This window comes from Prionailurus bengalensis, chromosome B3 (genome assembly GCF_016509475.1).
Source record: "Prionailurus bengalensis isolate Pbe53 chromosome B3, Fcat_Pben_1.1_paternal_pri, whole genome shotgun sequence".
Classification (NCBI taxonomy): domain Eukaryota; kingdom Metazoa; phylum Chordata; class Mammalia; order Carnivora; family Felidae; genus Prionailurus; species Prionailurus bengalensis.
Window position 1 is genome coordinate 47,334,989 of NC_057355.1, and position 12,014 is coordinate 47,347,002.

General features: G+C 45.2%; 2 protein-coding genes across 5 annotated transcripts in view; one reads left to right on the plus strand and one right to left on the minus strand.

The window, feature by feature from the left end:
• The window catches only part of CGNL1 (cingulin like 1), a 161,246-nt gene that overhangs the window by 116,189 nt on the left and 33,043 nt on the right, over positions 1-12,014 (minus strand). The window lies entirely within an intron of this gene.
• Positions 8,562-11,290, plus strand: LOC122468011 (sperm-associated antigen 7-like). The gene is given in 2 exon segments (XM_043554511.1): positions 8,562-10,737; positions 10,740-11,290. Coding segments are annotated over 2 exon segments (696 nt in total). The 5' UTR covers positions 8,562-10,592.

Genomic DNA, 12,014 nt, shown 5'->3' on the forward strand with positions numbered 1-12,014 from the left:
GGGTGGGTAAGTGATGACCATATAGAAAAACACTGCAAAAGAAGAATGTACAAAGGTCTTATTTTTCTCCTAAGGGCTGAATTTAGAAAGGTTTTGTATTAAAACCCAAAGTGTAATTTGTTTTCCTGGCTAGCTCTCCCCAGGGGGAGCCTTCTAGGAGTTACAGCACTAGAAATCATGCCGTGAAGCCCTGGCAAATTTACCCTGTACTCTTTGACTGTCCTGACGGTGGCAGGAAGCAGACATTCCTATCAAAACAGGTGCCAAGTTGTGAAATGAAACAGCCAATAAAAGTAAATAACTTTTTTTTTTAATCCTAGACATGAAAAAGATCACTACAAAGGAAAGAGAAAACATGAAGAGGAAAAGGAAGAAACACAAAAGGAAAACAATGAAAGGAAGTCCCTCCCTGGCAGTTAAGAGGTTTTAAAATTGCCCATCTGTAAGCGTAGAGGGTCACACATTTCTCTGGAGCATCAGGCTTGTTTCTGTTTCCCATGCCAGGGACAGCGCCTGTGACTTCTCTACTTACACGGAGTGAGCAGACAGCTGTAAGGCAAAGACATGATGATCTGTCTAAAGAAACTAGAAACACAAAGAACTCAAAATCAGCATCCCAGAGAAAAATCTGCCTCAAGGAAGCCTCAGCCTTTAATGTGGAACGTTTAACCACTACTCACATCCACCTTGCCATGTTCTGGCTTACAAAGCACTTCCAAGCTCACGATCTCGGGCAGGACGGGAGCACATGATGCTGTCTGGCTGACCACAGTGAAGAGCAGGGAGACGAGTCCAGCTCCGAGCCACCGGAGAGCATGCTCCCAGACCCTTCTCAGTGCTCTTCCTGCTTCTAAAACCAGGCCCTCCTGCTCCCAGGTAGGCTCAGTATGTTTGGGGAATGGGGTTATGTTTTTCTCCAACTAGGTGATTATAATCTTTCCAGTGAGCAGTATTCCCTTGATCCTAAGGCTTACTTTGGCCAAAAGCATCCCATTAGATAGCATCAGACAATTCCAACAGAGGCTCTACCCAGGAGCTCTCTCTCATTTATAAATGTACCACTAAGAACACTACCTAAACCTACCTCCTACTCCAGATCACCAGAGGGAAGAGAGGTGCCTTTGTTGTTTAAAGATAGAAAGGGAATGGAGGATATGGTTTATGAAAACGGCTCCACAACAGTACAGTGGTGCCCATCCTTCCATATACAGGGCTGCATTAGTCTGCTCACAACAAGTACCACTGACCGAGTGGCTTCAACAACAGAACTTTATTTCTCACAGTTCTGGAGGCTGGGAAGTCCAAGATCAAAGTACTAACCAATTCGGTTCCTGATGAAATCTCTCTTCCTGGCTTATAGGCGGTAGACTTCTCGCTGTCATCACATGCCCTTCCCTCAGTGCCTGTGTGTGCAAAGACATCTCTCTCTCCCCCTTCTTCCAAAACCACTATCCCATCATGAGGGCCCCACCCTTATGACCCAACCTAATCTAATCCTAATTACTTCCTGAAGGCTCCATCTCCAAATATGATCACCTCAAGGGTTAGGACTTCAACATTTGCATTTGGGGGGAACATAAACCTTTAGTCCATAGCAAATGGGTAGGGACAAAAGGAAGCAGGGAGAGAAAAGATTGTAAGGATCCTGTCACCCAGTGGCAAAGAACCACCAAATATTTGGTAGATATAATTAAATGTCCCCAAGTTTTTCTAACTCAGTTCCCTGACAGCTGAGTCTTCACCTCCCCATTTCTCTCTCCTAAAGAGTCATCAGACCAGAAGAACCTATTTGTATTACAAATGTATGAAAAAACTTCACAGAAGGGGGTGAGGGAAAAGGAAATGATCTAAGTAATTCTAGAAATGAGTGGAGGCCCTAAGACCAAAAGGAACCAGACACAGATATTTTACTGTAGTTGATAAAGTTGTTCCCTCGGAAGGAGGGTTAACAATGCTGAAAGCACACGTATACTGCGACTGGTCAAACAAGTAAACAGATGGCGGATGGGTGGGGCCTTATTTCTCACTGGAGGGAGTGGGAAGCTACAGATATGCAAGGGCAGAAGGGCTAGAATGATCTAATGATAGTGGATTCAAGTTGGAGACATCAGCGTGAACTCATGTTCAGCACAATACAGATACAGATAATTACATATTTATAAATAGAGTATATACATGTTTTTCCTTGCTCTGTCAGCCAAGAGGGCTTAGAAGCAACAATATTACAGTAGCCATGGGCACACCCGGCACCCAGATCTTGCTTTATAATGCCAATAAATTCTCTAGTAAAAGGAACCAGGGATCCTTGAGGAAATGGCTGATTCCAGGACGGGGGCAGGAAGTATACAAAAGAGCCTGGAGCATCTTGTAGTGTCAAAAAGTAAGGAAGTGCTTTAAAAAATAAACAAAACAAAACAAACAACCCACAATGCCCACAATAATGGAGATATGTGTGAGAGACATGGAGCTTCCAAAGGCCAAAGCTGGAACACACTGAGCAACAGATAATGAAGTGTTAAAACCCAAAGTATAAAAATAAATACCTATGAGTACATACATGCTGATATAAACAAATGATTAAATACATAAATGAAGAAAAAGGGACAAATCCCCCATGCATAAGAAGTACAAATAATTGATATAGACACTTTAAAAAAAATTTTTTTAAATGTTTATTTAGGGGCGCCTGGGTGGCGCAGTCGGTTAAGCGTCCGACTTCAGCCAGGTCACGATCTCGCGGTCCGTGAGTTCGAGCCCCGCGTCAGGCTCTGGGCTGATGGCTCGGAGCCTGGAGCCTGTTTCCGATTCTGTGTCTCCCTCTCTCTCTGCCCCTCCCCCGTTCATGCTTTGTCTCTCTCTGTCCCAAAAATAAATAAAAAACGTTGAAAAAATAAATAAAATGTTTATTTGATCTTGAGAGACAGTGAGCACGCAGACGAGTGAGCATAATCGGGGGAGGGGCAGAGTGAGAAAAGGACACAGAATTAGAAGCAGGCTCCAGCTCTGAGCTGTGAGCACAGAGCCCAAGGCAGGGCTCGAACTCAAGAGCCATGAGACCATGACTTGAGCCGAAGTCTGAGGCTTAAGCAACTGAGCCACCCCGGTGCCCCTAGACACTCAGCCTTAAAGGAAGGAGAATATAATTCCTCACTCCCTGAGGCTGCACACACTGACTTCCTGAGAGAGAACCATATGGAAACAAGAATAAATAATAACTTTTCAGTGAATAAACCTGGCAACATGGCTTCAGCCAGGTCCATACTTCACCAAAGTCAACATCAACAGTGAGAAGTCATAATGATAGAATATACTGTGATGAAAATGGCACTTTACTTTGTCATCTTCCTCTGTCAAACCCCTAGCCCTAGTGTAATCATGAGAAAAGTCTAAGACAAACAGCAATAGAGAGGCATCCTATAAAGTACCTGACCAGTACCCCTCAAAACTGTCAGCATCATCAGAAACAAAAAAAGTCTCAAGAAATTATCACAGCCCACAGGAGCCTAAGAAGACAGGACAACTACACATACTGTGGTATCCCAGATGGAATCCTGGAATAGGAAAAAGGCATTAAATAAAAACTAAGGAAATCTAAATAAATTATGGACTGTAACTAACAATAATTTATCAATATTTGTTTCTAATTGTGACAAACCAAACATATGATGTTAATAGAGGAAACTGGGTGGGTGGTATATGGAAACTCTCTGTACTATCATCACAATTTTGTTGTAAATCTAAAACTACTCTAAAATAAAAAGCGTGTTTTATTTATTTTCTATTTTTTAAAATTTACATCCAAATTAGTTAGCATATAGTGCAACAATGATTTCAGGAGTAGATTCCTTAGTGCCCCTTACCCATTCAGCCCATCCCCCCTCCCACACCCCCTCCAGTAACCCTTAGTTTGTTGTCCATATTTATGAGTCTCTTGTGTTTTGTCCCCCTCCCTGTTTTTATATTATTTTTGCTTCCTTTCCCTTATGTTCAACTGTTCTGTGTCTTAAAGTCCTCATATGATTGAGGCCATATGGTATTTGTCTTTCTCTAATTTCGCTTAGCATAATACCCTCCAGTTCCATCCACATAGTTGCAAATGGCAAGATTTCACTCTTTTTGATTGCCGAGTAATACTCCATTGTGTGTGTGTGTGTATGTGTATATATATACACACCACATCTTCTTTATCCACTCATCCATCAATGGACATTTGGGCTCTTTCCATAGTTTGGCTATTGTCGATTGTGCTGCTATAAACATGGGGGTGCATGTGTCCCTTCAAAACAGCACACCTATATCCCGTGGATAAATGCCTGGTAGTGCAATTGCTGGGTTGTAGGGTAAAAGGTTGTTTATTGTTGTTGTTGTTGTTGTTTTTAAGTAACATTAAAAAAAATAAGCCACCAGGCAGTCAAACTCACTGTGGTGATCATCGTGGTCACTCCAGAGCCAACACCTGCAATTCCTGACCCATCTCCCACCTCCGGCCTGGTGGATGGCCAGAACACAGATACTCATGTCCTTCAACAGGTCACTAGGCATACCACCCTGGTTAGAGCTCAAAACACTGCTCCTGGATAATACCTCTGCCAGAAAAACAACAGGGTACATCATCTTCCAGGACGCAATGAATACAGAGCATCCCATCACAGGGACCTGAAGAGAAATCCAGCAAGTTCCTGAGTTCAAAGGCTACACACGGTGGCATGTATATTATACAACCTGAAGACAGTTTCCCCTAAGACAAAGAGGACAGGTAAATGACTAAGACACTTGCAAACTACATCTCGTTCATGGAAGGAGGAATGAGCAAGTAGAGAGCTGGGCCAACACTGAAGCTATCTATACCTTCCGCAGAGAAGGCAGCATGGGGGGCAGAGTTTAAATGGGGTATTAAACAAAACCTATTCACCAATGTTGCTTATGGACTAACAGAACTCTACCCCCTTCCTCCTCCATCTCAGACCCAAAGAACATTATTCTCCAAGAGAGAAACATTAATTGGATGAAAAACAGAAGAGCTGAGTTAGTCACAGAGCAGGAGAAATCAAACAGGAGAAAACAGAGAAATAGAAAGGGATTGAGAGCAAGAAAGTAGTCGTGAAAAATGAGTGATGAGATGGAAGCTATTATATGGAACAGGATATTAATTACACTCGCTTGGCTATTAGAAGCCACAGTGACAGGAAGCTTGGACCAGGGTATCATTTGGGCTGAAGAGAAGGAGGGACCAAGTTAAAGCCCCATTTAAAACATTCCTTAATAAGCACCACCTGAGGACTCTGGTGCCCTGACCTGAAAGCCAGAGTCTCCTTTCCTCCCCAACCATACTCTTCACAGCTGTTCCGTTCTTATAAACACTTGTCTCTCTGACAAGCCCTGAGGTCTCAGACACCTTAGACTGTCACCTGCTAGAGCCCAGGCTGTCACTACCCTGCTTCAATCTGGACCCATTGCTGCCAAAGCCCTAAGCCATTCGGCTGCAGGCGATGTCTGCCAGGCAGTGACACAGATTCAACCCCAAGACCCACCAAACACCCAGGCAACATCTCCCCAGACCCTCTCCCAGCTTCCTCCACAGCAACTGTATTTTCACATTTCCATGATTTTTTATTTTAAATTAATGTCTGTCTCCCCTATCAGACTATAAAATCCATGAGAACAGGAACTATACCGGGTTTTGCTCACCATTTTACCCCCAGTTCTCTACAGCATATGTGACAGTGCGACTGTTTCTGGAATGAATGAATGAATGAATGAATGAATGGAGACTCCTTCACCCACAGCAATATGAGACCTCCAGAAGGAAAAAGAAGTACATTTCAATTCTGAATGGCTAGCACAGAATTTAATCCTGGAATCCGTTTACCCATAGAAATGGCAGTATAAATAGTGATTAGATGTCTGGTGCTATCAAACTAGATACATAATTAATAGTACAGTAATAAATAATACCAATCATTCCTTGAACATTTACCAAGCATCAAGTACTACACTAAGCACTTTTAATACATTATTCAGCAACCCTGCCAGGGAGGTTATTACTTATTACCATTTACAGGTGAGGCAACTGAGGCTCAGAGAGGATGAATCACTTACCCAAGGTCACCCAGATAGCTGTGTCACAGCCAGAAGTCACCTAGAGCTATCTGACTCCAAAGCTCACTGTCTTCATGACTCCGGATTTTGACCACCTAACAAGTACAACAGATGTTGGTTGGGGGCCTAGAACCTCTAAGCACCATTTATGACACTAAATCCCCAGGACAAAGCATTCTAGCTCCAGACAATCAACGAATTGCAAAATAAACATCTAGAACTCATCTGGGTGATAGGTTGAGGACCATCTGCAGAAGATCACGAGGAGAAAGGAGGCTGAGGCTGCGGTTGCCGGGACCGTGCCTAGAGAACAGCAAGGAGCATCTCTGTGTGCGCCCCAGCAGTAGAGACGAGACGAAGTCCCAGGTTACACTGACAGCAGGCATCTCCAAGAGCAAGCACTCACCCAGAAGGCCTTCCCAAATATCTCCAATTCAAGCCAGAGAGAAGATGGCTGGCCGACCGCTACAGGCCCAGACAGCAAGGAGGCCATGTTAAGAGCAGGGAAGAGGGCTAGGGTACAAGAGGATGCTGACTTAGTGGAAAAGGAAAGCAGAATGCTAAGGGCTGTCTGGAATTCTAAGGGGAAAATAAGAATATTCTCACCACCTCTTTAAGGTACAATAGAGGAGCCCTGGGAACAGAAACATCTCCCCACCCACAAGAGAGAGACTGGGCAGGCCCTGCCATGAACTCTGGCCCATGGAAAGTGATGATGGGTTTCCACTCCAAAATATGAAGAGTTTGGATGCTGTCACTCCCATAATTAACAAACTGAAAAAGGGTTGGCCACTTCATGGGGCCACCATAGGGATTAAATGAAATCCTCAGTGTAGAAGCACTTTTTCAACTGTAGTACATTAAAGAAAAAGAAGGCACCAAAACCCACTTTCTGTCATTTGGGTTTTTTTTTTTTTAACCTCTGGTATTTAAAGACTAGGAAAACATGGCAACTGTTCAGTCTCAGAAAGTAGGTGGACTCACCGCACAGAGGCTCTCAAGCAGACACCAACACTTAGGGAAGAAGTGACCATCTGGAAGCCCACACAGGGCTCGCTGGGAGAGAATCATGAGGGACTGGCCTTATTCCTTTTCTGGCAGGGCTGTATGCTGGGAGGCCAAGAACTGATCCTGCAGCCAGATTTCTGAAAGGCACCTTAAGGTTTCTCTTGGAGTCTTTGGTAAGTCCGTGGAGACATTTACCAAGAACCCACCCCATGGAGGGTCCATGCTGGGCCCTGAGTCAGACAACAGCAATGAACAAAGTGTCAAGGCAGGAATGGTCCACACTGCCTCCAACGTGGGCACAAGGAGCAGGTGGGGAGCTCATGACTGCAAGAGGACAGTCAGCATGGAAAAGACTTTCAAGAAGGCACTTGCAGGTGAGTGGCTTAGAACAACACACATTGATTTTTACTGTAACGGAGGTCAGAAGTCTCACTAGGCTAAGGTCTAGGTGTCATTAGTGTCACATTCTTCCTGGAGGTTTTAGGGGAAAATCTATTCCCTCACCTTTTCCAGCTTCTAGAAGCTGACTGCATTGCTTAGCTCTTTGGTCCCTTCCTCCATCTTCAAAGCCAGTAGGGTAGCATTTTCTGACTCTGCTTCCTCCATCAGGAGCCTGCTCTGATTTCCGAGTGGGGAGTGCCTTCCTTATGAGAACATGTGATGATCATGGTCCCAGCTGGCGAATCCAAGACAACCGCACCATCTCAAGATCCTTATTTTAATCACATCCCTTTTGCCATGTAAGGTGACATGTTCATGGGTTTCAGAATTAAGAGGTAGATATCTTGGGAGGAGGACATTATTCTGCCTGCCACATAAGTCAGTCTCCAGGGGAGAAGGGGAAAAAAAAAAAGTAAACATTCAGAAAGAAGCAGGGATGATATCTTTTTTTTTCAGCTTCCCCACTTCTGATTTCCTGAGGCTGCTGCCTCCTGCCCTTGGGTTCCTTAAGATACCACTCATCCATTCTGTTAACTGCCCCAGAAGATTCTTCACTATGCCCTTGCCCCAAACCACACACCCAGCAGGTGGTAGACAGGAGATTTATACCCTAAAGCCCATGCCCTGAACCACGAAAACCACAGAAGTCCAGGAAACACAGGCAGTGAGTTCAGAGTTAAGGGGCCAAACAGATCAGCAGACTGGACAATAGGTGAGGCCCAAGAAAATGAAGTTTAACAAGGAGAATCAAAGGCCCTGAAGAAACCAATTGTTTGACTCCAAGATGATAAGGCACAGGAGCAAATCTTGTTTTTTTAAGAAAAAAGACTTGGGAGGCGCCTGGGTGGCTCAGTCGGTTGAGCGTCCGACTTCAGCTCAGGTCATGATCTCACACTCCGTGATTTCGAGCCCTGTGTTGGGCTCTGTGCTAATAGCTCAGAGCCTGGAGCCCGCTTCGGATTCTGTGCCTCCCTCTCTCTCCGCCCCTCCCCTGCTCGTGCTCTGTCTCTCTCTGTCTCAAAAATAAATAAAAACATTAAAAAAATTTTTTTTTTTTTTAAAAAGAAAAAAGACTTGGGTCGTAGCTGAGAACAAATTTGCTGTGAGACAGATGATGGTCAATGACCACAATGATCTCTGGAAATTAAACATCCAGATTCAGCAGGGCAGGGCAATTAACCACACTGCAGACTCCCTGGAAATCAACAAGTACCCCCAACTATCTCAGAAGTGTATCTTCAGCCCAAGCACACAGCCTCCAGGGAACACACAGGGAGTCTTGGGGACAAAAGAGCCACCAGTCCAGCAGCCACAATAGCCAAATGGACCCTGCTGATCAGTGCTGTCGCTGGTGAGTTAGGGAGCCCCCTCTGCTTGGGGCTATCAGCAAGAGTCTGGTTTGAGTGGCCAGGATGATTTCAGTACCCAGAAGCTCAGAGAAGGCACTGGGTACAGAGGACGGGAACAGGGCTGAGAACAGGATATATTGTCATGAAATAGAAATACCAGAAGGGCTGCCATTTGAAAAGGGATTAAACTTGCCCTGCATGGCTCCAAAGGTTAGAGCAAGGAATCATGAGTAAATGTGCCAGGGACACAAATTCCAATTCGATCTAAGGGAAGGAAGGTTTTCTAACAGTCAGAGACACCTAAAGCTAAACCAGGCTGTTTTGGTAGACAGTGAGTCTCCCGTCAGTGGAGGAAGGCAAACAGGCAGGTTTGAGAAGGGACTCCGGGGTCAGCCCTTCAGAACCTGCAGGTTCTTCCAAATCTGGGAGCCAATGATTTCATCTCCTATTTATTCGTAATAATCATCCACTTACATATACTGAGAAAATATCAAGGTGATCGGCACCAGAGATAACAAGTACCGAGGTAAGAATGGCCCAAACAGTGCTGAGAAGGGAAGAAGATAAGAGAACAACCAAAGATCAGAGTTTTCTCCAGATCTTATCCCCCACTAAGTCCCTTGACTGGAGGGAAGCCACTCCTGCCTGCAGCTGGGGGTGGGTGTTCCGGCTCACCCAACACATCCACTCAGGGACTCCAGCCTATACAAGAAGTGAATGAGAATTACTTCAGGCACATCCTCGACGTCAGGACATACTTGTGTCATATTCTGACATGGAGAAAAACACTGACAAGAGCACCATCCAGTATGGTAGAAATTTGATACATGTTAGTAAACTCCTTCAAAAGTTGGTCTGTGGTACAGTGCTCATTTTTGTTCTCTCAACTGTTACAGCTCATTTTCAGACTCCTGTATCAAAATACAAAAACTACAGATGTCTTAACATTTTCAAGTAAATCTGATTTTCTCCACTGAATCTGAAAAGACACAAACATGATAAACTTCGCTCTTTGCAAGAAAAGGACCGCATTTTATCTTTTTAGCAAAGGAGAGAAGACACTAAAGTCACACAAGAGGATTGCGTTTAATACAAGAATTAAAAGGCACCCTCATAAGCCATGACAAAATTAGGAAGCAGAGGCTTAATATTTTGAAAAAGCAGTTTTGGTAGGTTCTATTTAGTTTCTCTAGTAGTTAACAAGATTTTTTGCAGGTCTTTAACAAATAATATAGCAACAGACATATTTAGAGTGTATTTATTTTTTCCTCTCTTTCAATCATTATTATTGAGCGTCCTCATTCCAACCCTCCAACCCCAAAGCACACACATGGATGTACATGTACACATGCATACACACTCTCACAGGCACTATGCAGACATCATGAGAAAGAAAGTGATAAGAAGGCCTCCACAACCCTCCCCCCACCCCCGCCATCTATTAGCCAAAGCAGGTACAGGGAGTACAAAAGAAAGAAGGTGGCTATCTGCCCAAGGGATCAAGTGTCATTCAGGTGATAAACAGAAAGCCAGGGTTCCTGCCCAGTGGTGATACAGACATGTCCCATATCAACAAAGGAAACAGACTGACGATTTACTGAGTGCCTACCACCAGCCAGGCACTACTTAGGGCACTCTACTTAGGTTCACATCTAACCTGACATTCTGCTCAAATGGGAAAACTTGACTCCCAAGATGGCAGACCTACTAGGCTCCATCCTGAACTCCATGGAGAAGTCACCCAGTCTCGGTGACCAGGAGTCTCGGCACAAGGCCCAAGAGCAGGTCGCTCGCCTGAAGAAACTACAGGAGCAGGAGAAACAAGAGAAAGTGGAGTTTCATAAAGGATGGAGAAAGAGATGTCAGATTTCATCCAAGACAGTGGGCAGATTAAGAAAAAGTTTCAGCCAATGAACGAGATAGAGAGGAGCACCCTACACAATATGGTGGAAGTGGCTGGCCTGACATCCTTCTCCTTCAGAGATGATGAGTATCTCTATGTCATGATCTTCAAAAAGGAGTTTGCATGCTCAGATGAAGAGCTGGACTCCTATCATTATGGGGAGGAGTGGAACCCCCAGGAGGCTGAGGAGAAACCCCAACTGAAGGAGCTGGCCCAGTGGCAAGAGGAGGCAGCCCAGCAGGGACCTGTGATGGGGAGCCCTGCTAGTGACGACAAGGACAAGTACAGCCGCTTAACTGGCAAGGTGGCAGCCAAGGATGCTACAGGCCACATGCTACAGGCCAACAAGACCTATAGCTGTGTGCCCATGGCCAACAAGAGGGACATGTGTTCCATCAAAGAGGCCGTGAATGAGATCCAAGCCAAGAAGGATCCGCAACAGAGCAGGGAAGAGTTGCCACCTAACCTCCCAGACACTCCAGCTCTCTGAGGTATGGCAGGGGGTGGGGGGGGGGGCGGGTAGGGGCAGGGAGAGACAAGGCTGCTGCTATTAGAACCCATCCTGAAGCCGCACCTCCGAACCAGCTCCTAACAGCTGTCCCTCAGGATGGGGAGGCAGGTGTTTGTTTTGTCACTGTTGGAGCTTGGATACGCATGTGTTATGTCTGCTGGTGCGTGCATATGAGTGTGAATGCACGGCTGGGCATTTCATCTCTATTCTTCTCCTTTGTCCTAGGAATTTTCTCCCCCATGGAGCTGGGATTACTTAACATTCAGTAAACACTGCCTGACACCCCCCACCCCTATAAAGAAAATGGGAAAACTGAAGGACAAGGAGATTTAGTAACTTGGACAAGGTTATAAGCTAACAAATGACAGAGCTAGGATCCTGAGGGCATCTGGTCCATCCCAGCCCCAAGTCCCTGTTGGTCCACTTTACTAGACCATGTTAACTCCCAAGTATGCAGCCCTTACCCCGCAAACAGCAGATCCCCCCAACTAGGGCACAACCCCAGTTTCTTCAAGTGGCAAGCTCCTGCCGGCCAGAACCCCAAACCTTCTTAGCTTAAATACCTTCTGGGCTGATGGTTGGTGCCATCTTACAAATAGAAGGAATTACTGCCACCTGCCAACATAGAAGAAAGCAACGCCCTAACGCAAGACAGCCTACAGTTAAGATGCTCTGTAGGGAAACTTTCCATTCGTAATTCTCT